Raw genomic sequence first — 27218 nt, 5'->3', positions numbered from 1 at the left:
ATATAAATAAATATAAGTGAACCATACAAGTATACTGAATATGAAATGTATAAAGGCCCTCTTTTACTAAGCGACTGTAGAGATTTCTACTGCAGCCCATATTTTAGTGATATTATAGAGGAAGAAGTGGCAGGTTTTAGCAATATGTTATATGTGGGCAGAGAATGAGAGAGAGGAGTCAAATATGACCCTGAGATTGCAAGCAGACAGGGAGGATGAGAGTGTTGTCCACAGAGACAGAGAATGGGGGAAGCGGGGAGCTGGGTTTAGGCGGGAAAATGAGGAGCTCAATTTTAGCCATATTCAGTTATAGATGGCAATTCTCAGGGTAAATACCGAAGATAGAAAGTAAGTTGAGAATTTTAGGGGTACGATAGAACTCTAGACTTACCTTTGAGTTTCAAGTGAATGCCTTAGCAAAGAACTATTTTTTTTATATAAATTGCTACAACTGCAGGAGATTCACACTGTATTAATTCTTTATAATTTTAGATGTGCAATGGAAGCTATATGACTTTCATATGTGGATTACTGTAATTGTCTTTATTGTGGAATAACTGATAGACTACATAAAAGATTGCAATTGTTGCAAAGTAAGGCAGCAAAGCTGATATTCTGATTAGGAAATATGAAGGAGTCACTCCTTTGTTGGTAAAATTGCACTGGCTTCCAGTTAGATCAAGGATTGGATTTAAAATTGCATGTACGGTTTATAAATTTGTATATGGATTGAATACTCACAGATTGGCACATTGTTTACATGTTTTGAGTTTGTTTATTTCTGTTTGAACTGTACAGACCTATAAACTGAATTATGCATCAACTAAAAAAATGGTTGCCTCTAATAAATTTTAAACTCTACATTTGGTTTAAGGTGTATTAAAAATTTGCTATACAGCCTGGGCTATATTTGCTCATGAAGGGGCAAAAATATGGAACCATCTTCTACTTTGGCTGAAACAAATAGTCTTACTATTTGTTTAGGAAAGCTTTAAATAACTTTTTTGTTTGAAGCTGTTAATTAATATATTGAATACAGAATTAAGGCCTGGATTTTAGAAAAGATGCTGCCTATCTTACCCCTCTTTTATCAAGCTACGCTGCTGAGCAGTGCAAGCTAAATGCCAAGTCACCTCTTCTATTCCTATTGGGTGGCTCAAATTTATTACTACTTGATATACTGTCTATCATAGATATCTAAATGGTTTACAATAAAATAATAGTAAAGAGGATTAAATAAAAATAAACTCAGCTCAAAACTATGGGGATATCACAGACTGAACATAACTAACAAGAAGCCAGGAGTGTAGCTTGCTAAAAGAGGGGTCAATTGCTTTAAATGGTTTTAATCAGCATGACAGTTGACCACACCGTTAAAAAAACGATTAAAAGCTTGCTAAAAAAGTAGGCACCAGAATTGCCTAAATTCAAAGCAGGTATGGTTAGGGGCAGAGATGACCTTAGACACAGACACAATCCTCCATCAGATTTAGGAACCGGTAATGCAGGCTTTTAAAACCATGGCCTACATTACCAGCGTCTAAATTTTACTGTAGCCACGATTCTGTTAACAGTGCTTAAACGTGATTGACTCACAGACGATGCTGGGTTTTTTTGTGTTTTTTTTTAAGCTGCAACCCTATGTAGGTGCTGTTTACAAAATCTGGCCCTAAGTGTGCACCTCCACATATTGAGGATCTCTTAAAAATTGTAATCTGCATAGAATATACTGTATATGGAGATTTGTAAATATAAGAACTAGTATTGTATTCTGAATAGGGATTTCTCAGCTGCTACTTGCACTGCTCATATCACAGAGTTACAAACTCATGTGTAAAGAGCTACATCCCACTTACCATCAGCTTGCTCAGTTCCACATGTTACTTAAAGGTCAATTTCTTTAACTCAGGTACCCACATTTACCTTTTTTTGTCCTAAACTGGGAAGTGTAGTAAGATTTAACTGTCTGTCCCAGAACGGCAACACTTATGTTCTTAACATTTTGGATTCTTGTTATAACAAGGCATATAATAATTACTTTTTGTTTAGAGATGGAATTCAACAATTGCAGATAATGCACAGCGTTGGGCAGAAGCCTGTACAGGCGATCACAGCCAACCTAGCGATAGGCTGATAAATGGTGAGTAAAGTATTCTGAGCTGTTGCTTACTGCAGTGTTTTGTAGACCAAAAGGCCACATAAAAACCACAGATCAATATTCATAAGCACTTATCTAGACTGTAACATTTAGGATTGAATTCTATATATTATGCTTAAGAAATTAGTGCCAAAAAATAAGCTATTCTATAAACCATACTTACACTTACAGGAACTGTGCCTAAATTTATGCATGGATACCCTCATTCTATAATAATGCATGTAACTTATAGTAACACCCCAATGCGCCCATGATCCAACCATTTCTGTGCCCCATTTTTTTTTTACTAGTGTGTAAAATTTAAGTACAAATTCCACGCCTAAATTTATGCATGTCATTTTTAATTGATGCTAATTAGCGCCACTAATCACTTGTTAAAATACCAATTATCAGCACTAATTTGGTTAAATTACATGCACAGCCTGGGTACGTAGCCAAAATTGCATGCGCAGGTTTTAGCACTTTTTACAGAATTAGGGGTTTACTATCTGGATAACTGCATATCATTCTTTAAGAATCAGAGTATGAATGGGCACAGCCACTAACCCTCAAGCCTTGCATTGAAGAATGCTGGTGTAGAAGGACTGAGGCTGAGATAGACACTAAAAAATGACAGGAACCAGAAGACAGGACATGTTCTCAGTTAATGCCCCTCAATCATGGAATCTTTTACCCCAACACATCAGAGAACTAAAAGACCTAACTCAGTTTAAAAAAATGCTAAAAACTTTTCTTTTTAAAGATGCGTATGGTTATTATGAGTAGTAAAAATTGATAATCTTATATACATTTTCGGTTTTTTCTTTTTTTAAAAACAGCCACCTCTTACCCACCTTTTGTTTTTCCCTTTTATGTTTCTTCTTCTTTTCTATCAAAATTGTAACTATTTCCCTATTTAGCCTCACATGTCTTGTATGTTTTACCCTCACATTATTGTGAAATTAGGTTTTTGATTAGTTTTTGATTAGTTTGTAAAGTATGTTATATGTTTACACAACAAATTTGTTTTATGTCATTTTTAACATTGTACTTGTTTCATTTATTAATACATGTCATTTTTATTGTACATCGCCTAGCAAATTATATAGGCGATTCATCAAGACTTAATAAACTTGAAACTTGAAACTTGTTATCCACGGGAACGGTGACAAATTCTGTCACCGCTACAGTAATTCTGTTAGGAACTATCTAGTTTTAGGTGGCAGGAACAGGTGTAAATAATGGTATTCTAGCTATTTACATGTGTAAGTTGTTACTTAAGTGCATAAATGACCTCTTATTAATGAGTAACTAGTAGAAAAGTATGCACCATGATTTGATAGCGTACTTTGATGATAGGCATGCACATAGTTGAAGTTCAATGAAGCATGTATACATGCACATGAACTATAGAATCATATAAAATATGTGCATTCTGGCTAATATCTAGGAATGTGGATTTACAGCAGTTATAGGGCTGGTGTGCGTGTTTGTGCTTTTAAATATAAATGCATTATCTGCCATTTGCTCCAGAACTGCTGTGAACATGCAAATAGATTGTGTGCACCTTAACTCATTGGTATGCATGCTATGAACAATTTGTGTGCAGGTCAACATTTTAGGCTCCAAAAGAAACTGAATGGCGTACTGAATGAGGGCTTAACAATCTTATTTTAACAGAAACATAAAGGCCAAATGGCCCATCTTATCCGCCCATCCACAGTAACCATTATCTCTTCCTCTCTCTAAGAGATCCCACGTGCCTATCCCAGGCCCTTTTGAATTCAGACACAGTCTCTGTCTCCACCACTTCTCCAGGAGACTGTTCCATACCCTTTCTGTAAAAAAAAATTTCCTTAGATTACTCCTGGCCTATTACGTCTTAATTTTATCCTATGCACTCCCATTCCAGAGCTTCCTTTCAAATTAAAGAAACTCAACTCATGTGCATTTATGCCACTTAGGTATTTAAACGTCTTTATCATATCTCCACTCTCTCACCTTTCCTCCAAAGTAGAGATCTTTAAGTCTGTCCCCATACACCATATGAGGAAGACCACACACCATTTTAGTAGCTTTCCTCTGGACTATCTACATCCTTTTTATATCTTTTTGAAGATGCGGTCTCCAGAATTGTACACAATATTCTAAATGAGGTCTCACCAAAGTCTTATACAGGGGCATCAATATCTCCTTTTTCCTAGTGGTCATACTTTCCCTATGCACTCTAGCATCCTTCTAGCTTTTGCCAACACCTTTTCAACCTGTTTGGCCACCTTAAGATCATCACATACAATCACACCCAAGTCCCGCTCTTCCATCATGCACATAAGTTCTTCACCCCCTAAACTGAACTGTTCCTTTGGGTTTTTGCAGCCCAAATGCATGACCTTGCATTTTTTAGCATTACATTTTAGCTGCCAAATTTCAGACCATTCTTCAAGCTTCCCTAGGTCTAATAGGGTAACTTGACTGTTGTTTGAAAAATAGTAATTTATATTTGAGGTAGATGGGATTGTTAAGGACAGGAACGCTGCAAGTCTGGAATGTGCCCTGTACAACATGCCCCAAACACTTCCTGTGCATCCCCCCACCCCATCCACTTTCAACATATCAGCAAGGGAAGCCAAATAGACACAATACAAATTTCACATCCCAGATCTCCTTCCATCCTGTACAGTTGCGCTGGCCACCCTTAACTACCCAATCAAATTAATTAGGCAATCCAAAGAAGAAAATTACACATCTTGATGTCTGAAAGACTTTAATTCAATAAATAGGATCACACACAAATGCCTGATGTGGGCCATGGTTCGCCCTAACCAAGGGCTGTGTTGGGGCAAAAGTAGTTAATAATTTACATACAAATACTGAACAATCTAAATAATAATTTCAAGAAACCAGCAGTACTTCAAAGGTTAGGGCATAAAGTGGTCCATGTTGGACATTTGTGTAGGATCTTATTTATTGAATTAAAGTCTTTCGGACTTAAGACGTTTATTCTGCTTCTTTGGATTGCCTAGTGCAGTGTCTCTCAAACTTTTTTTTAGGTCCTGCACACTAAACAGAGCTAATGTTATATCACACCAGATGAATCTGGTGTTCTTCTTTATAACTGAAATTATAAAATTTCAAAACCAACAAAAAATTACATTTGAGAGTTAGTTATTTAAAGTTCTTTAAGCTATGTATGGGTGATTATAACAACAGTGAAACTAAAGTAGATAGAATAAAATTGCTAATCAATGCGATGGATGTGTTTGTTTTTGAGGGTAAATTAACTCAAAACGTGGCTCGCGATTGGAAGCTGCTCACAAAAGCAATGCCAATTGCATAAGAACATAAGCATTGCCTCTGCCGGGTCAGACCAGAGGTCCATCGTGCCTAGCAGTCCGCTCCCGCGGCGGCCCCCCAGGTCCATGATCCTTTACCTAAACCTTTTATTCCCTAATCATTTAATAACCTGTATAGTAACCCTCTATCTATACCCTTCAATCCCCTTCTCCTTCGGGAAATCATCCAGTCCCTTTTTGAAACCCAATATCATTCTCTACCCTATCACCTCTTCTGGAAGTGCATTCCAGGTGTCTATCACCCTCTGAGTGAAGAACTTCCTAGCATTTGTTCTGAATCTATCTCCTTTCAATTTTTCTGAATGACCTCTTGTTTTTGTTGTCCCCGCTAGTCTGAAGAATCTGTCCCTCTCCACCTTCTCTATGCCTTTCATGATCTTATAAGTCTCTATCATGTCCCCTCTAAGTCTCTGCTTTTCCAGGGAAAAGAGCCCCATCTTCTCTAGCCTTTCAGCATATGAAAGGTTTTCCATGCCTTTTATCATCCTTGTTGCTCTTCTCTGGACCCTCTCGAGTATCGCCATATCCTTCTTAAGGTACGGCGACCAGTATTGGATGCAGTACTCCAGATGCGGGAGCACCATTGTCCGATACAGTGGCAGGATAACTTCCTTCGTTCTGGTCGTGATACTTTTTTTGATAATGCCCAACATTCTGTTCACCTTCTTTGAGGCCGCTGCACATTGTGCCGCTGGCTTCATTGTTATATCCACCAATACCCCCAAGTCCTTTTCTAGGTTGCCTTCCCCCAGTACCTTCCCTCCCATCGTATAGCTATACATCGGGTTTCCTTTCCCTATGTGCAAGACTTTACATTACATTAAAGCTCATCTGCCATTTTTTTGCACACTCACTCAGTTTGTTCAGGTCTCTTTGTAGTTCTTTACATTCCTCAACAGTTCTAACCCTACTGGAGAGTTTTGTGTCTTCCGCAAATTTTATAACTTTGCACTTCGTCCCTGTTTCCAGGTCATTAATGAATATATTGAACAGCAGCAGTCCCAGTACTGACCCCTGTGGGACACCATTCGTGACCCCTTTCCAGTCAGAGTAGTGTCCCTTTACTCCTACCCTCTGTTTCCTGTCTGCCAGCCAATTTTTGATCCATCTGTGCACATCCCCTTCCACCCCGTGGCTCCACAGTTTCGTTAGTAGGCGCTCATGGGGTACCTTGTCAAAGGCTTTTTGGAAATCCAGATATATGATGTCTATGGGGGTCCCCTTTGTCCAATTGTTTGCTTATCCCCTCAAAGAAGTGCAGTAGGTTCGTTTGGCATGATCTTCCTTTACAAAATTCATGCTGGCTTGTTCTCATCAGTTTATTTTTTTCTATATGCTCATTGATACTGTCCTTGATCAATGATTCGGCCATCTTCCCCGGAACTGAGGTCAAGCTCACTGGTGTGTAGTTCCCCGGGTCACCTCTTGATCCTTTATTGAAGATAGGTATAACATTCGCTATCCTCCAGTCCTCCAGGATTACCCCTGTTTTCAAGGATAGATTACAAATCTGCTGCAGTAACTCCGCTGTTTCATCTCTGAGCTCTTTCATTATTCTCGGGTGGATTCCGTCTGGGCCTGGAGATTTGTCAGTTTTTAATCTATCTATCTCTTTGAGTATGTCTTCGAGGCTTACCTTCATGCATGATAATTTTTCCCCTTGATCTCCCTTATCAAACACGTGATGGCACCGTTTATAGAATTGCGGCTACATCACAGATAGGCACCAGAAATGTAGCCTGCATTTCTGGCACCTATCTGTGACAGGAATCACAACTATAGAGGCCTTAGGGTACTTCTGGCGTTAACCATGCCTATTTTACCATTAGATGCTAATAGGTGCCTCTGTAGTCACAATTCCGGTGCTGTTTGTGGAGGTGCCATCTTTTTTTTAAAATGAAATTTTAATTGCTTTTAAATTACACCATCATTTATCGCATTGATTAAAGGCAATTAAACCAATTAAAAATGGCATCATTAGTGTACCTAACGGTACCTAATTAGTGGTGCCGTTTAAAGAATTAGGGCCAAAATTCCTTCTGCCATTTCCATTCTCAGGTTCCAACCTCCTCTGCTCCCTATTTCACTGCAGTTGCAGTTTAGTATCCCTCTAAATCTCTCTCACTTCGCACCCTGAATCCCCTCCCTGGCCCTCATGGTGTATCATCTCTCTCTCCCTCTCATCACTGGCTAAGGATCTCTTCCTCCCACCCACCCCATTTCTTGTCTGGGTCACACTCTCTTTCTCTCTCTACCATTCCCCCCATCCCTCTTGTGGGTCCAGCATCCATATCCCCTCACCCCACCCCACCCAGCCAACCACTTCATTCACTTGCACCCTGAAGCCCTTCCCTGCTGCACATGATCTGGCATCCCTGTCTCCCTCTCTCCACGCCCAAGGATCTTTTCCTTCCTTCCCATCACCCCTTTCTGGTCTGAGTCACTCTCTTTTTCTCTCTCTACCATTCCCCCTACCCACACTTGTAGGCCCTGCATCCATGTCCATTCACCCCACGATTTCTCCCTCTCACATCTCTTCCTCCCTTCCCACCCTTCTTTCTGCTCTGGGTCACTTTGTCCACCATATAAGAAAAAGTGCAAGCAATACTAATTCCTAACTAGAGGGGCCTCAGTTAAGGAGCCTACGCAAGTCATAGACTCTGACCGCACTAGTCTGCGTAGATTTCCAGCTCCTTTGCTCCAATCATCGGCAGCCCTCCAGTCCCTAACCTTCACTAAAATTTAAGTTTAATATTTTATTATCCATAAATTCCTAAAAAGTTTTGCTTCTTATTTTTCATACAAAAGTTTAATAACACTTCATAAAATCTTACTATACTATTCGGTTTATAATTTAAATGCACTATTTAGTTTGTGATTTAAATGCACTATTTACGATTTGAATGCACTATTTCCTTGAAAAGAGACTAAATTTTAACAACCAAGTGTATATAGTAGAGTTTAAAGTTACTTAGCTCCAGACTATATATTCACAGCAAATTGCTTCAAAACATGCCAACGTGGCCAACGTTTCGTGGAAACTTATTAAACCCACTGCTTCAGGGCCAGTTAGTGGAGCATGAGTTCCTCCATCTTGTGACACTGTTCAAAAGTCCATGCTTTCATCAGCATTACCAGGCATTTCAAAAGCAGGCGTCTATACCTTCCCCTTGTGGATCACAGACAGCCTTTTCTGAATCCACCTTCTACCTGCTCATGTTTTATGTCAAGCACTTTTCTTAGCAGCTCCACATTTGGCTTCCTGGGCTGTTTCCTTCCTCCTTGGCCAGGTGCTGGGACCTGGCCAAGGAGGAAGGAAACAGCCCAGGAAGCCAAATGTGGAGCTGCTAAGAAAACTGCTTGACATAAAACATGAGCAGGTAGAAGGTGGATTCAGAAAAGGCTGTCTGTGATCCACAAGGGGAAGGTATAGACGCCTGCTTTTGAAATGCCTGGTAATGCTGATGAAAGCATGGACTTTTGAACAGTGTCACAAGATGGAGGAACTCATGCTCCACTAACTGGCCCTGAAGCAGTGGGTTTAATAAGTTTCCACGAAACGTTGGCCACGTTGGCATGTTTTGAAGCAATTTGCTGTGAATATATAGTCTGGAGCTAAGTAACTTTAAACTCTACTATATACACTTGGTTGTTAAAATTTAGTCTCTTTTCAAGGAAATAGTGCATTCAAATCGTAAATAGTGCATTTAAATCACAAACTAAATAGTGCATTTAAATTATAAACCGAATAGTATAGTAAGATTTTATGAAGTGTTATTAAACTTTTGTATGAAAAATAAGAAGCAAAACTTTTTAGGAATTTATGGATAATAAAATATTAAACTTAAATTTTAGTGAAGGTTAGGGACTGGAGGGCTGCCGATGATTGGAGCAAAGGAGCTGGAAATCTACGCAGACTAGTACGGTCAGAGTCTATGACTTGCGTAGGCTCCTTAACTGAGGCCCCTCTAGTTAGGAATTAGTATTGCTTGCACTTTTTCTTATATAGTGGGAATTTAGGAGTCTTTATTATTGTTATTTTTCCACTACGGGATTTATAATATAGTGTGTTCACTTTGTCCACCCCCAGACACTTATGAGTCCAGCATCCATCTCACCTCCCCTTCTCCCTGCGGGCCCATCATCCATATCCCTTCCTCTTCTCCCTCCCACCCCCCACCTTTGTTCCACAATCCATGTTCCTTCTTCTTCTTCCCCCAATTACAGTCCACCATCTATGTCCTCTTCCCCTCCCCCATCTGTGGGTCTGCCCTCTCTCACCTTCTGACCACCCCCATGGCATTTCCCTGTCATCCTGCTCCTGACCAGACAACTCCCTTCCTCCCTTGCATGGGTATGTCCTCCAATCAACCCCCCATCACCATGTGGAGCTGGTATCTCTTACCTGCAGGCAGCAGCAGCGATTGGCCAGCAGAGACAGTGCTGTAAACTGACTGCTTCCGGCCAGCACCTTTTCTCTGCCCTTTATCCTTCTGATTCTATATATAGCACTCAAAATTGTGCACACAAATTTTGGCATGCAATTTGAGCAATGACCCAATTAGTGCAAATAATTGTGTACTAACAATCCATTATTGGCACTCCTTGGCAATAATGTGAATTTGTGCATGATGATTGCTAAGTGCTGTTCTATAAGGATGCGCACACAGACCTTTTAGCGCACAACTGAAAAGGAGGAGCAAAAGTAAGTTAGGGGTTTTCAATGTCTGTTCTATCATTCCCTCTGTGAGAAATTCCCGAACCCCTATTTGTCCCATTTTTCTGTTTTAATTAGTTGTAAGCTCAGTCGAGCAGGGATTGACTCTTACATGTTTAATGTACAGTGCTACATACATCTAGCAGTGCTACAGAAATGATAAGTAGTAGTAGTATTATATTATAGAATCCAGACCTACAAGGGGCTGCTGAAAAGTTCTCAGCCCAATCAGCAAAGCTGGGGCAGTCTCCATCGAGGGCTATACACTTAGTCCAGCAATTTTCCACTTTTTTCGATCTTTCGGATAAATACGGAACTAAAAAAAAAAAAAAGGAAAATTGCTGAACTAAGGCCTCCTTTTATGAAACTGCAATAGCTGTTTCTAGCATGAGGAGCTGCGCTGCTCCCGATGCTCATTGAGTTCCTAAGAGCATCGGGAGCAGCGCGGGCCATTCAGCAAGGCTTTCTGCGCTAGAAACTGCTACCGTAGTTTCGTAAAAGAGGGGGGGGGGGGGGTAAGTGTATAGCCCTCGATGGAGACTGCCTCAACTTTGCTGGTTGGGCTGAGAACTTTTCAGTGTCTCCTCATAATTTATATGCAAGGATATACACCGGGTGTTAGTTGATGCAAATTTTCATACCCAAATTTGGGTGTGGATTCCAGTGCTACCTGCTGTCATTATTATTAGGTGCTTATATACTGCCTATCAAGGTTAAAACTTCTTTTAATATTTAAAACCTTCTCACTTACTATTATTTTTTAATTTTTTTATTTTAATCAGCAATTTTAAATAATTCCTATTTCTTTTTTTCTCAACTTCTCTCAATATGACTTTCTAAACCCCCAACCCTAATGTTTTTTCCTCTTTCATATTTTCACTTTCTTCTCCTCTGAGAAATGCAATATGTAACTTTAACCTACTTTATCCCTTCCCATTGTTTCTCAAGTTTGTCAGTATTGTCTGTCCGAAGTTTTTATGTACCTCTTTTAAAACTATGTATAGCATTTCTTTTTAATTGTTGCTCGCTTAGTACAAAATAGGCGATTTATCAAAATCAATAAAACTTGAAACTATCTAAGCGGATTTACAATCAGGTACTCAAGCATTTTCCATATCTGTCCTGGTGGGCTCACAATCTATCTAATGTACCTGGGGCTAAGGAGGACTGAGTGACTTGCCCAGGGTCACAAGGAACAGCGTGGGGTTTGAACCCACAACCACAAGGTGCTGAGGCTGTAGCTCTAACCGCCACTCCACATGCTCCTCCGTGGAGTAACTGCAGGAACATATGATATTCTGTAAATGATACCCAGCCTAGAGAACCATTTATAAAATGTTTTTATTCAGTTTTCTATACTGTCCTCCCAGGAGAGCTCAGAACGGTTTACATTAATTTATTCAGGTACTCGAGCATTTTCCCCTTTCTGTCCTGGCAGTCTCACAATCTGTCTAATGTACCTGGGACAATGGGGAGATTAAATGCCTTGCCCAGGGTCACAAGTAGCAGCATGGGTTTAAACTCACAATCTCAGGGTGCTGAGGCTGTAGCTTTAACCAGTGCACCACACTCTCATCGGACTTTTTGGTTGTTTTTTTTCAGTGCCCAAATATAGATGCCATTTACTGAACCTAGTTCTATCTGAATAGTTAAGGAGTTCCGTATGTACAGTTGCTGAATATCACTGTTGGACAACTAATGGTGTTGAGTAAATTACACTTAAATATGCACAGTAGCACAGAGTATAAATGTTCTTTTGTGTGTGTGTGTGTGGGGAGGGGGGGGTTTAACACAACAGCAGGCATATTAAAAAAAAGTAACCACAGCTGCAGATAACTATTGATCTGAATAGTATACAAGCCAGTTTTGTCTCCTTTACAGGAATCAATGTATCTTGGCTTTCATATTTTCTGAGGAAAGTACACCAGAGGGAAAATGGTAACACAAAAGTCCACAATACAAAGAAAGTATAGAAGACTGCAGATAGAGCAAACAGGTGTAATCACATTCATAGGAAAGCGACATCATTACAAGAGGAGACTGAGCACTGCACAGAGCCTGTGGAACCACAGCAGTACTGTTTGCTTGCTTGTGATTGACCTTTATAATGGAAGGATTTGTATATTGGCTGTCAATATTGACCCTTGACTCAAGCAATTGCCGAAATACGGGTCTTACTACTACTACTACTACTACTATTTATCATTTCTATAGCACTGATAGGCATACATAACTCTGTACAACAATATATTTAAGAGGTGGTCCCTGCTCAGTAGAGCTTACAATTAGAGAATGACACGGGGACAAATTTGTCCTCATCCCCGCAGGAGCTCAATTTCCCAGTCCCGTCCCCATGAGTTTTGTTGCTGCCCCTGCTCCATTCCTGTAAGATCTGCCTTAATCACACAAGCCTCAAACACTTATGATTTTAAAGTGTTTGAGGCTTGTGCAGATGAGGACGGAGTTTGCAGGAATGGGGCAGGGACAGCAAAAGAACTTGCAGGGATGGGAAAGAGTTCCCATGGGGACGGGGAAAAATTTGTCCCCGGGTCATTCTCTACTTACAATCTAAATTAACAGACAACAGGACAAATAGGGGCTTAGGGAGTTTCTCAGGGGGCTTAAGGCAAGAGGGTTATGAGTTAAATGTATTCTCGAAGAGGTGGGCTTTTACTCTGGATTTGAATAGTTCCGGGGGGGATAGAACTTGACATAATGACGTGCTTCCCTGAGAATGTGACTCTGCCTGTTTGCCCCATCTGCAGCCTTCTGCGCTTTCTTTGTTTCATATTTTCTGAAACAAATTACTCATTTGTTAGCAGTAGCTCCCTTTCTCACTAGGCACAGGATTGTTGGACATTATACTTTAGCCATTTTATTTAGTTAGTTCTATTTTTTAAGTTACATAATTTCCAATCTACTCAGTTGTATACATTATTATAATCTTTTGTTAACCGCATAGAACTTCACGGTCCTGCAGTATATAAGCTGACTGTTATATTATAAAAATGGTTATTTATTATTACAAATGTTAATCTGAAACTGTAAACTGTAGCTTCACCCCAAGAACCTACCCAGATTTTATCTGAAGAAATTGTTCAACCATGTGAAAAAAATGTCCTCACGACCTCGACTTTTATTGTTGAATACATTTTTTTAAAGGATATCCTTGTGGTGAAAATCTGTACGCTTCAACAATTTGCACCTCCTGGAAAACAGCAATTGGTTTCTGGGAAAACGAGCATAATAATTTTGAATATGGAAAGGGTCCCGAACCATCAAATGCAATAGTCGGACATTATACACAGGTATTGATTTCTTAAAGACCTGGAACAATATGATAGTTAATATGTTGAATGTTAGGATTGTTAAATGCAATTTCCATGTATAAAAATAATAATAATAATAATTTTATTCTTATATACCGCCAAAGCCGTGGTAGTTTGAGGTGGTTTACAACAAAGAAGGGCTGGACAATCAGCGAATATAGGTACAATGTAAAGTCATCAAAATACAGGTGAGTAGGAGGTAAGGCATGAGAGATCTTGGGAAACAATTCAGAGTTGAAGAGATAAGGCTTAAGAGGTCTTAGGTTACAAATCGGTTAAACAAGTTTGTTTTTACTAATTTTCTGAAACTTAGGTAGGAAGAAGAGTGCGTGATAATATTATATAGCCAGTCATTCAGTTGACCTGCTTGGAAGGCAAGTGTTCTGTTCAGGTATCTTTTGTAATGGCAGGCCTTTAGTGTTGGATGGTTGAACAGATGTACTCTGCGTGTGGGTCTGGATGGGCAATCTAAGTTAAAATGGGGAACCAAGTACGTGGGGGCTGAACCAAGAGTGGATTTGAAACAGAGACAGGCAAATTTGAATAGCACTCTTGCTTCCAGGGGCAGCCAGTGGGGTTTTTGGTAGTAGGAAGTTATGTGTTCCCATTTTTTTTACCCACAGACCAATCGGATTGCTGAATTTTGGATAATTCAGAGTCTTTGAATGGTTTTTTTTTGAAAGACCCCAGATAAATGATGTTACAGTAGTCAAGTAAGCTTAGAATGGAGTATTGCACCAGTAATCGGAATGAGGTTGCATTGAAGTACTTCCTGATGGTTTTTAGTTTCCATAATGTTGAGAAGCCTTTTCTGACCAGTGAGTCGGTGTGAGCTTCAACAGTAAGGTAGCGGTCCAGAGTCACTCCCAGAATTTTTATGACATCTGTAATAGGAAAGACTTGACCATTCAAGGAAATTGATGAATCTTTGATTTTGTCGTTCGGACTCACCATGAAGAATTTGGTTTTCTCTGAATTGAGTTTCAGTTTGAAATCGGTCATCCATAATAATAATAATAATAATTTTATTCTTATATACCGCCAACAATCTTGCGACTTCTAGGCGGTTTACAATGAAGAGAAACTGTACAGACAGCGAATTACAGAGTATAGCATTGAACATCAAGTGATAGTAACAGGAGAGTTACAGGGCTGTGTATTACATGGTTTCACAATGAGTAGCATTATACAGTCGACAATATTCAGAGCATAAGTAGGAGAAGAGAAAGGAGATTGCGCTTTGAGTTACAAAGGTGCAAGGCTGCGAAGGTGAAAAAGATAACATAAGATGTTGATGAGAAGTAAGTTGTTAACTTGGTACATTTGAACAAAGGCCGGGCACCAGTGGGAAAAACTGGTAACAATTAAGGATAGAAATTTTGGCAGAAGAGGGTAGACGGACTCCTTGGGATGGGAGGAGGCTCCGATTTTAGGGGAGAAGTCTGGTTAGGTTATAAATTTCTTAAACAATGTGGTTTTTAGTTCTTTCCTAAAGATACTATATGATTCTCTGGTGGCATAAGTGAAGTAGCCTGTCCAAGTTTGATTTGCTTTAAGATAGATGCCAGGTGATTTTTCGTCTCGGGGTTAGGTTTGTTAGTGGAAAGACTATGGTGATGTCATCTGCATAGATGTAGAATTTGATTTTTAAACTTTGTAGTAGATTCCCCAGTGCGGCCAGGTAGATGTTGAACAGTGTGGGGGATAGGGGGGAGCCCTGCGGGACTCCACATAAGTTTACCCAGCTGAAGGAGTGAGTGTTGTCACTGTAAATTTGGTATGATCGTTCACCGCTTTCTTTTTCTTTTTATAGTTTACCAATGCACAGCTTGCGAGTCAAACAGGTCAGTGCCCCTCCATGTGGGTCCCTCTTGTTAGTTTTTACATTAATTTTTCTCTGCCTTCAATCTTAATGTTGCTTTTGAGCCTTTTTTCATATTATGTGGCATTAGCTGCTTTAAATTTTTAGGTTTTTCATGCTTGCGGTGTTCTGTCTTTATGTTTTTAGTGTTTGGTTGGCAGTTATTTTACCGTTTCCCCTGTCTTATTTAGGCAATAATATAGGTCCCATTATTATCTACACTAATTCTGCTATTTAGTGTCTACACAGGTGTCCCAGTGTTCTTATCCATGCCCTTTTTATGTTCTCCTTTCTACGTACTTGGCTCCTGTTAGAGATTTTGTTCTTTAGTTCCATGGTTAAGTTATTTTTCATATCTGGAGGGGCATAAAAAAAAAAAAAACCGTCTAAGTCCCCTTTTGGCCTAAGGCCCTAAACATTGAAAGTAGAAGCAGGGAAAATGTCTATTATCAAAAAAAACATCCAAAAGGAGGGTTTTTTTTTTATAATGGCCTGCCTCTACGTTCAGCTGTTTAAACGCCCAAACTACCACAACGTCTACACTACCAACATATAATCAGCCCACCCTCACTTCTGACACCCCCCAAATGTTGGCTGGTCAGATGGATCCCAAGCCCATCCGTCCGGCAGGCCAGCCATCCCTCGAATAGCTGGCCTTAGGGCCTGATTGGCCCAGGCGGCTCAAACCCCGCCCACAGGTGGGGCCTGAGGCTTCTGGGCCAACCGGAATCGGCCCAGTAGCCTTATGCCCCTCCTGTGTGTGGGGCCTTAGGCACATGAGCCCAATTTGGTGTTTGGCGGCACTTGGTGGTATTACTATTGCGGCAGGGGAGTTATTCAAAATACTGCCATAAAAATCATTTTTAACGCCAAGAAATTTGATCATGTCACCCCTCACCTCAAAAAAGCTCATTGGTTACCTATTTCCCACAGGATTACTTTCAAAACCATTCTTCTTGCTTTCAAAGTTCAATCCGATCCCCTATGAATCCCATTGGACATTACAATCTTCTCAACAAAATCTTCTTGCAATTCCTTCCGTCTGCCAGTTGTTTTATGATACAACACGCAAAACAATCTTTTCAGTAACCACCCCCACATTATGGAACGCCCTACCCCTGACCCTTAGACAATAAACTAAATTCAATAACTTCAAATCTGGTCTTAAAACATTTCTTTCCAAAGATGCTTATGAGATCTATTCCTAGGACTTATCACCTATGAGACTCAGACCATTGGCTTAACATTGAAGACTCCCTTTACCCCTTCCATTCTTTCCTTCCCCTTTCTATTGGTTTCATGTAATGTATCCTTCCCATTTACCGTTATGTAGCATGTTACGTCCATATTGTTTATGTAAGTTTGTTTCCCATTTTTCATTTTTTAAAGTACCGTATTTGCCGGCGTATAAGACGACTTTTCAGTACCTTAAAATCCTCCCCAAAGTCGGGGGTCGTCTTATACGCCGGGTACTGTTTACATCACAGTTCTTCAACCGCCGGTCCGCGGACCGGTGTCGGTCCGCAGAAAATTCCTGCCGGTCCGCACAGGACCGGCGAGATGGACCCGTTAAATTTTCTGCCCCGATGGTGTTTGCAGAAATCTTCTGTTCCTCCCAGCCTCGGGCGATCAAGACAGGCGGTCATTCCCTCTGTGAGTCTCGCCTATGCGGAAACAGGAAGTTGAAACAAAATAGGCGGGACTCAGAGAGGGAAGGTCCTGACGTTTGCAGCCTATCTTGATCACTGCCCCTGCTGAGTCGCCGAAGAGGGCCGCGGGGAAAGTGCAGGCAGAGAGAAAATGGTCAGCGTGCGCGGGGAGGTCAGCGTGTCGATTGGGGCCATCAGCAGCGTTTGTGCTGAGTCTGCCCACGTGCAGGATGCGGCGGGTAGGGGCCTCCGACTCGTCATGGGTGGCTGGGCCTGCGGTGCAAAGCTGTTTTTGCCGGCTTGGGGGGGGGGGTCGCGAATCGGAAGAAGGGGTAGTCTTATACGGCGAGTATATAACAAACTCTATATTTTAACTGTAAAAGTTGGGGGGTCGTCTTATACGCCCAGTCGTCTTATACGCCGGCAAATACGGTACTTTTTAATTCTCTGTATAAGTGTAAACCACTTTGCATTTAAAAGCGGTATATCAAGTCCAAATAAACTTGAAACTTGAAGACCTATGAGGGAGGAGCAGGAGCCTCTGGCTTAACCTCCTCTGAGTCCTGTAGAGCTGGGGAACCACAGGACGTATGGATGGTAGTGATGAGATCCCTCCCAGAGCCCTCGAACAGTGAGTCTGCGAAGCACAAGTGTGTAGAAGCGCTGGAGCCCAAGAGAAGCCAGTCTGAGGTTCTGCAGGGGTCCATGGTGCCTTCTGTTCAGGGCTGTTAATCTCTTGTGGAAAGCCTGTTTAACAGGTCCAGGATGCTCTGCACTGCTTGTGAGCGTGCCAGCCTTGGTTCAGAGAGAGATTCTGCTCCAGGAGACCTCCTCACTAGAGAATGACACAGGGCCAAATTTGTCCCCCATCCCTGCAGGAACTCAATTTCCCCACCCCCGCGAGTTTTGTCACTGTCCCTGTCCCTGTCCCTACCCCATTCTTGTAAGCTCTGCCTTAACCGCACAAAGCTCGAATACTTATGATTTTAAAATGTTTGAGGCTTATGCAGATGAGGATGTTGCTTGCAGGGACAGGGCAGGGACAAGAAAAGAACTTGTGGGGATGGAACGGGAAAATGAGTTCCTGTGGGGACAGGGAAAAATTAGTCTCCGTGTCATTTGCTATTCCCCACCACTAAGGAATCCAACTCCCAGCCTGGATGACCAAGAGGAGCAGGATTTGGAGGACTGGAGATCAGACTCCATTCCTTTACTGTCCCAGAGCTTAGTTTCTTGCCTGGAGGACTCAGGTTCCCTTTAAGGGGCAAGACTTCAGGAGACAATTACACCACTCGACCAGGGAGATGATCCCTCGGTGGCTTTTCAAGTCAGTTACTGTGCCTCACATTATTATAGATGTGCTCATGGAATTGAAGCTGAAACCACAACCGCCAACCTCTAAGTGTACAGTCATGAGCAGTACAAATGCTCAAACACCTTTTTTTCCCTGCACACCCAGCCATTGCCTTACTAGTCAGTAAGCATTGGGAATCTCCAGAAAGCTCTCTAAGGGTAGCCAAATCTATAGCTAAGAGTAGCAAAGTCTATAGCTAAGATTTACCCTATGGATCCAGAGTTTCAACAGTTGTTTAGTCAGTCAATGATGGATTCCACAGTGACTAATGTAACATAGCATACCTCTCTCCCTAGTAAGGGAGACATGATGTTAAATGATACGCAGGACCTCAAGGTGGACATGGTTCTTAGGACTAGCACTAGCTTTGGAGATCAAAGCTGCAGCAGCAGCTTTGTTTGTGGCACATGCCTGCCACTCCACATGCCTGCCACTCCAAGTTACAGTAGAGTCCTGCAGCAGAGAATGGCATATGCCTCCAACTGCTGCTGGAGGAGGTAGTTTATATGGCATTAGAGTCATACAGCTTATTCCATTTCCATCTGCAGGATGCTCTGGATCAGGCAATAGGCAGGCGATTCAGCCTCCAAGGCTACTTTAAACAGACTGCCTATTAAAGGGCAAATGCTATTTGGTAAGGGCTTAGACAACCTCATGGCCAGTGTGATGTGATAGAGCATTGTCCTAAGCCTCTGCCTGACAGCAGACCTTGTCAACCTGTTGGGGAAGGAAGAGGCAATTTTGTTACTCATGACGCTCCTGTCAGTAGTACACAGATGCCTCCGCTCAAAGATCTTTATTTTTTTATTTTTTATAAATTCTTTATTCATTTTTACATCTTACAACAAGTGTGATCAGAAATTACATTTAAACTTATTTCTATTACAATCATATTTAAATTAATGAAATTTATCCCCCCCACCCTTACCATATCATATGTAAACACGTATATCATATAATATATTATTTTCTATTAATCCAAACAATTAATATAAGATCAGAAACCCCCCACCCCACCATCTCATTTGCAATTGTATAATTAAGGGAAAAATATTATTTACTCGTTACAATAATCTGTTAATGGTCCATAAACATCCTTGAATTTATTAAAATGTCCTTTCTGTATGGCTAATGTTTTTCCATCTTATATATATGACACAAACATAGAAACATAGAACATGATGGCAGAAAAGGGCCACAGCCCATCTAGTCTGCCCACACTAATGGCCCACCCCCTAACTACCTCCATGAAGAGATCCCACATGCCAATCCCATCTTTTCTTAAAATCTGGCACGCTGCTTGCCTCAATTACCTGTTGTGGAAGATTATTCCAGCGATCAACCACCCTTTCGGTGAAGAAATATTTTCTGGTGTCGCCATGAAATTTCCCACCCCTTATTTTCAACGGATGCCCTCTTGTTGCTGTGGGTCCTTTAAGAAAAAAGAGATCCTCTTCCATCTCGATACGGCCTGTGACATATTTGAACGTCTCGACCATTTCTCCCCTCTCTCTGCGTTCCTCGAGTGAGTACAGCTGGAACTTACCCAGTCGTTCCTCATATGGGAGATCCTTGAGTCCTGAGTCCATTCTGGTGGCCATTCGCTGAACCGACTCAATTCTCCGTACATCTTTTTGATAATGCGGCCTCCAGAATTGTACACAGTATTCCAGATGGGGTCTCACCATGGATCTGTACAACGGCATTATGACCTCGGGCTTACGGCTGACGAAACTTCTATGGATACAGCCCATGATTTGTCTAGCCCTGGATGAAGCTTTCTCCACTTGATTGGCAGTCTTCATGTCTTTGCTAATGATCACCCCCAAGTCACGTTCTGCTACAGTCCTTGCTAGGATCTCACCATTTAGGGTGTAAGTCCTGCATGGATTTTTGCTGCCAAGGTGCATGACCTTGCATTTTTTGGCATTGAAACTTAGTTGCCAAGTCTTTGACCAATGCTCCAGCAGGAGTAGGTCCTGCGTCATACTGTCGGGCATTGAGCTTTTGTCGGGCACTGTGCTTTCATCTGATGTGCGGTTGCCTACCATGTTGCATAGTTTGGCGTCATCGGCGAATAATGTAATTTTACCTCAAAGCCCCTCAGCCAAGTCTCTTACGAAGATGTTAAATAGGATCGGGCCCAAGACCGAGTCCTGCGGCACTCCGCTGATCACCTCCGTCGTATCGTAGAGGGTACCGTTTACCACTACCCTCTGAAGTCTACCTCTAAGCCAGTCCCTAAGCCATGCGGTTAATGTTTCACCCAGTCCCATCGAACCCATCTTGCTCAATAACCTGCGGTGTGGGACGCAATCAAACGCTTTGCTGAAGTCCAAGTACACGACGTCCAAGGACTCCCCTATATCCAGCTTTCTTCTTACCCAGTCAAAGAAGCTGATCAGATTTGATTGGCAGGACCTTCCCTTTGTAAAACCATGTTGATGGGGATCTCGTAGATTCTCCTCGTTCAGGATCGTATCCAATTGTCATTTGATTAGTGTTTCCATAAGTTTACTCACTATTGATGTGAGACTCACCGGTCTATAATTCTCAGCCTCCGTCCTGCATCCCTTTTTCAGGAGTGGAATGACGTTAGCCATTTTCCAATCCAACGGGACTCTTCCTGTACTTAGGGAAAGATTGAAGAGCGCGGATAACGGTTCCATCAGAAATTAAAGTTTAATCTACTCCAATTCTTCCAATTAGATGTAATTTGTTGAATGGCGACTCCAGTCATAATTAGCAAGAGCTTATTATTTTTGAGGATATTTGATTCTTTGCCCTCATTGACATGCCAAATAAAATAGCATCATATGATAGGGCCACCAGATTCTCCAATAAACTATTTATTTGGCCCCATATTGATTTCCAGAAATCCAAAATAAGTGGACATAGAATAATAGATGATCTAGAGTCCCAGCTTCAAGATTGCAGTGCCAACATCTATCAGACTTAGAGCTATCTAATTTATGTAAACGAACAGGGGTCTAAAATGCTCTCTGTAACAGGAAAAACCAAGTTTGTCTCATAGATGCAGACACTGTACATCTCATCTTCCAAGACCAAATTTGTGGCCATTGAGACACCGTAATTTGATGCTTGATCTCAATGCTCCAAATGTCTCGAAGACCATTTTTTGGTTTTTTTATTTATAAATCCAGATATTAATTTGTATCACTGTGCGGCCTGGTCTCCTAGGAAGTCTACCTGAAAGCATAAGAACTCTAAACTATATTGATTAGTGAGATTTTTCCATTCAGAGAACACCACCTGAATAGCCTGCTTCAGTTGCAACCATCTATACGTTTGTGAATTATTAAGACCATATTTATGTTGTAACTGTGAAAACTCAAGCAGTTTACCATTAGAAATAACATCTTCTAATACACGTATTCCTGCCATCATCCAATGCTTCCAGATGACTTTATATCCGCCAATTTGAATCTTGGAGTTCAGCCATATAGTTTGATTTGTTGATTTATTAATTGGATTAGGTGTTAAATTGTTCACATATCTTATTGTTTTCCATGTGTCAACAAGTAATCTATTATCTTTATATAGTCTAGGCATTTTGATACTAAGTACATGGCATAATCGCAGAGGAAACATGAGGCACCATTCTAACCAAAACCAATCTGAGATATTATCAACAGGCTCTGGGAGAATCCAATACATACCTTGGCACATAATATAGGATCGATGATACCTATAGAAGTTGGGAAAATTTACTCCTCCCTCTGTAATCGGTTTTTATAGAGATACCAAAGCAATTCTAGCCTTTTTACCCAGCCAAATAAATTTTGTTAGAATACAATTTAACTTTTTATAAAAGGACCCCTGAAAAAAAAACTGGTAACATACCCATTTGATAACAAACCACAGGCAAAATCAGCATTTTAATAGTTTGAACTCTTCCCCATTAGGACAGATGTAAAGGATTCCATTGCTCACACATTTCTGTTACCTTCTGTAATAAAAAATTTTCATTCACTTTCATTGTTTCTTCCAACGTGGTGTTTTTTTTTTTTAAGTTCAATATTTTTATTCGTATATAGCAAACAAAACAGAAACAGGGTAATAAACAAGAGCAACAATAGAGTAGTACAAGCATAGGACTGATGTCTGGAAAGCAAGAGAAGGAAGAGTAGGAGTAATACATAATCAACAGTCAGTCAGTGAGGAAAGCAAGATAATACTTCCGATTACTGTAGAGATAAGGCAAATACAAAGCAAAGTAATATAATACGAATAAGTAGAATATACTGTGCCAGTGAGGCAGTGAAAGGAGTCAGAGGGATATCAGAAACTGATATTCAACAACATAGAGTGTGGGACAGATAATAGTGTGAAATCAACCTTTGAAGGAATGTAATGTATAATAATCTGATAATGCATTCCAAATCTCATAAAATTTCCTCAGTGAACCAACTTTTTCTGCATATAATCTTTCATATTTAATGGTAATGGAGACATATGACCACCATGCAGAATAATTAGCAGCGGATAGATCTTTCCAATTAGACAGCATTACCTTTATGGCCATGGTCAAGAGACCTTTCAACAATAAGGAAACTGGCTCAGGAATAGGGCGACGTATCGCCGCAGCACCAAAGATGACCATGGTATAGGTTAAAGGTAGGCGAAGGTCTAATATCGTTTGGATTGTCGACCATACATGACTCCAAAATTGAGTGAGCAAAGGGCAGTCAAACAGCATATGCTGAAGGCTACCAGGTGAGTTCTTACAGGACCAGCATGCATTCAGACTGGTTGAACCAATCTTAGCAATCTTAATTGGAGTCCAAAATGCTTTGTGTAGAGTGAAAAAGGCAGATTGCATCAAAGAGGAAGAATGAAGTATTTTGCTGGTAGTGTTCCAGATATTCTCCCAACACTCTTCATCAAAATCCAGGTCCAACTCAGTGTTCCAAGATTCTCGTATAGAAGCAACAGACTTGAATTTGTATGATCTTAGCAATTTGTACCAGTGGGATGCAGTGTGTTGTTGAGTGGATAGTTTATCACAGTAGGATAAATACGAAGGATAGCCAGAACAGGGAGACAAAGGAAGAAGATCCTTTTTAATGGGGTGTGTGAGTTGAAGCCAACGAAAGAACTGTGAGGGTGGTAAGTTAGAGGTCCTGCAGATATCAGCAAAGATATACCATTGATGACCATCATAAAGTTGACCCACAACCCAGATGTCGTGATCCTGCCAAAGTTTCCAAGTAACCAAATTGTTTTGGATCCGGATCTTGGGGTTATTCCAGAGCGGCGTAAGAGAGAAGGAGCCCCATGAGATTTCTGAATATGAGTCAACTGTGTGGATCGCAGTAATCGTGTCACGTATGATAGGATTCAACATGATAGGTATAGATTTTCTCATGGCATGAATGTATTTTAGTTGTAAAGGGCTAGAGGCGGATTCCAGTATTAACCACGAGGGAGAAGAAGTGTCCAAAGTTAAGTTCCAAAGAGCTCCTTGTCGTAATAGAAAAGATATATGATAATCATAAATACTAGGAAATGAAACACCTCCATTCTGCCTCATGCATTTGAGTTTCCGTAAGCTAATGTGAGGTGTTTTGTGGTTCCATAGAAAATCCACAAGGAAAGACTCTATCTTCCTATAAAAAGATTGTGGTAGAAAGCACGGCAGCATACTAAGAATGTAAGTAATAACAGGCAGCACCATCATTTTTATAGTGGCGAGTCTGCCCCACCACGAAAGCTTGAGTGGAGACCACTGCGCTAAAGAGGACTTGACTTTTTGTAGGATGTAGGAGGAGTTGTTTGTCAGGGTGTCGTCAATGGAGGTGCCAAAAAAACACTCCCAAGTATTTGATCCTCTCCGGAGCACAATGAAAGCCAAGTTTCTTAACATCAGCGTGCACTTCAGGACAATTGAGTGGCATGATCTCCGACTTGGCAAGGTTGAGTCTATAACCAGAAATTTCAGAGTATTGACTTATCAAGTCCAGTATATGTGAAAGAGAAGATGGAGAGGCATAGATTAGGACGTCGTCAGCATAGGCGGAGATTTTAAATTCATGGGTGCCCACTTTATAGCTAACAATGTCAATGTGACGGCGGATAGCAGTCAAAAGTGGTTCCAATGCCAGGTTAAAGAGAAGAGGAGACAGAGGGCAACCCTGCCTCGTGCCACGTGATGGATGGAAAGGAGGTGAGTAAACGTTGTTAATGTACAATTTTGTAGAAGGGTTGGAGTATAATACCCAGATCATGGAAACAAACTATGGAGGAAATTCATGCCAGCTTAAGACCTGAAAAATGTATGACCATTCTATTTGGTCAAAGGCCTTTTCCGCTTCAAGACTAATTGCAAGGAGAGGGCACTGCATCGACCGAGATCCATAAGAACATAAGAATTTGCCTCTGCCGGGTCAGACCAGAGGTCCATCCTGCCCAGCGGTCCGCTTCCGCGGCGGCCCTTCAGGTCTATCATCTGTGCTGTGGTCCCTGACTATTCCTATAACCTACCTCAACTCCTATCTGTACCCCTCAATCCCCTTATCGTCTAGGAACCTATCCAAACCTTCTTTGAAGCCCTGTAATGTGCTCTGTCCTATCACGGCCTCCGGAAGCACGTTCCACGTGTTCACCACCCTCTGGGTAAAAAAGAACTTCCTAGCGATTGTTCTAAACCTGCCCCCTTTTAATTTATCTGAGTGCCCCCTTGTACTTGTGGTTCACCACAGTGTGAAGAATCTATCCCTGTCTACCTTTTCTATGCCCTTCAGGATTTTGAAGGTTTCTATCATGTCTCCACTAAGTCTCCGCTTTTCAAGGGAGAATAGCCCCAGCTTTTTCAACCTGTCCGCATATGAGAAGTTTTCCATGTATGATATTAGTGAGAAGTCTGGTGTTATCAGAGGAAAGGCGACCTTTCAAGAAACCGGTCTGCTCCGGAGAGATAAGGGTATCCAAGATGGGTTGTAGTCTGATTACAACGAGTTTTGCAAATATTTTGGCGTCAGTATTTATCAAGGATAGTGGGCGGTAATTCTTTACATCCGTGACATCTTTCCCGGACTTAAGAAGAACAATGATGGTAGCTTCCGTGAAAGTGCCACCACCAAAACCATCGGTAATCAGAGATATAAAAAAAGCATGCATATGCGGCAGTAGTTTAGGAAAGAAGCATTGATAGAATTCCGAAGAGATGCCATCTGGTCCCGGTGCTTTTTTCTTCGTGAGAGAGGTGATAGCAGCCAACAATTCAGGAGGTTGAATCGGTTGAGAGAGAATAGTTTTTTGTACATCAGACAGAGGTTTCTCTGACAGATTTCACAAAAAGGTCGGTGTGGATGGATCTGCAGCAACTTCAGATGAATAAAGCGAGCAGTAGAATTGCTGAAACAACTGTACAATACCTGTAGAGTCCGTTATGTTGGCTCCGTGGTCATTAGCAATTGCCGCAATATGAGTTTTATTAGGCTTACTTTTAAGGTATTGAGCTAGTGAATGCCCACATTTATTGTTTTCCATATAATATGTAGCGTTTTTCAAAAGTAGATGATTATTAGCAATTTGGCTAGTAAGCAAGCTATGTTGTAGTTGAAGTTTGGGATTGGATATGTTATTGTTCAGTCCATTTGATGGCAGACTCTAGTGTATGTACAGCAGCTAACCTTCGTTTCTTGAGGGAAGAAGCAAAGGAGATAATCCATCCCCTGAGGAAAGCTTTGAAAGAATCCCACAATGTGACTCAGGACGTATCTGAGGGAGTGTTGAACAAAAAGAACTCTTAATAAATTCAGGTTCAGAAAGTAAGGAGTTATTGAATCTCCAACACCTTTGAAATATGGACCTATGGAGGCCAGACAGTTGGAGAGTGATGGCACCATGATCCGAAACGGTGATTTTCTTTATAGCGGTAGTATGTAAATTTGTGGACAATGCAGAACTAAGAAGGAAAAAATCATTACGTGAATACGTGGCATGAGGAGGGGAAAAAAAGGAAAATTCTTTGTTCTGTGGGTGTTGTGTACGCCATGGGTCAAATAGATGAAACTGAAGGATCATATCTTGGAGTTTATGCCAGGATCTAGATTTTCTATAGGCAGCACGGGATTGTCGATCCTTAGCTGGGTCAAGGATCAGATTAAAGTCACTACCCAGTATTATGAAATGCTCAGGAGATGAAGCCAATTGTGCAGAAAGACCATCATAAAAGACAGGGTCATCAGCGTTAGGGCCGTACACATTAATACAAGTGATCCTTTTGTCTCCGATTTTGAGAGTGGCATTGATCCAACGACCTGTGTGTCTGTGCAATGTGAAAGGAGATCAATTTCCAAGCATTTTCTAACAAACATGAGTACACCATTATGTTTATCAACAGCAGGGGAATGCAATATAGGTAAGGCCCAGGGGAAAGACAATTTCTCTGAGTCAGATTTAGAGAGACGGGATTCCTGTAAAAGAAGAAGATCAGGTTGTAATCTATCAATATAGTCTCAAATCTTTAGATTTTTCAACGGGTTATTCAAACCTTTCACATTTAAGGAGCAGATGTTAAGAATTGTAGACAGGCATGGCAAGATAGAAATCTAGCAGAAGATCCAGAAACAGGAGTATAATACAAGGGAAAAAAGAATAATAAGCACCTGCAATGACACAGTATAGGAATAGTATTAGGAAGAGGAAAACAGAAAGTGGTCCATAAATCCATAGAAACCAGCAGAGAGTACCGTATTTTCACGCATATAACGCGCGCGTTATACGTGTTTTTACAAACCGTGCATAACCTTGCGCGGTATACGCGTTATACAAAATTTTTTTTACATAGTTC

General features: G+C 41.0%; 1 protein-coding gene across 1 annotated transcript in view; it reads left to right on the top strand.

Annotated features, from left to right (window-relative positions):
* LOC117357615 (cysteine-rich venom protein ablomin-like) overlaps window positions 1-27218 on the top strand; it is a 121315-nt gene that overhangs the window by 38390 nt on the left and 55707 nt on the right. Inside the window, exons 4-5 of the mRNA XM_033938453.1 lie at window positions 2050-2140; window positions 13370-13515. Of these exons, the coding sequence (XP_033794344.1) occupies window positions 2050-2140; window positions 13370-13515 (237 nt within the window). The remainder of the gene's footprint in view (window positions 1-2049; window positions 2141-13369; window positions 13516-27218) is intronic.

This window comes from Geotrypetes seraphini, chromosome 3 (genome assembly GCF_902459505.1).
Source record: "Geotrypetes seraphini chromosome 3, aGeoSer1.1, whole genome shotgun sequence".
NCBI lineage: Eukaryota > Metazoa > Chordata > Amphibia > Gymnophiona > Dermophiidae > Geotrypetes > Geotrypetes seraphini.
This window is presented reverse-complemented; position numbering and strand designations above follow the sequence as displayed.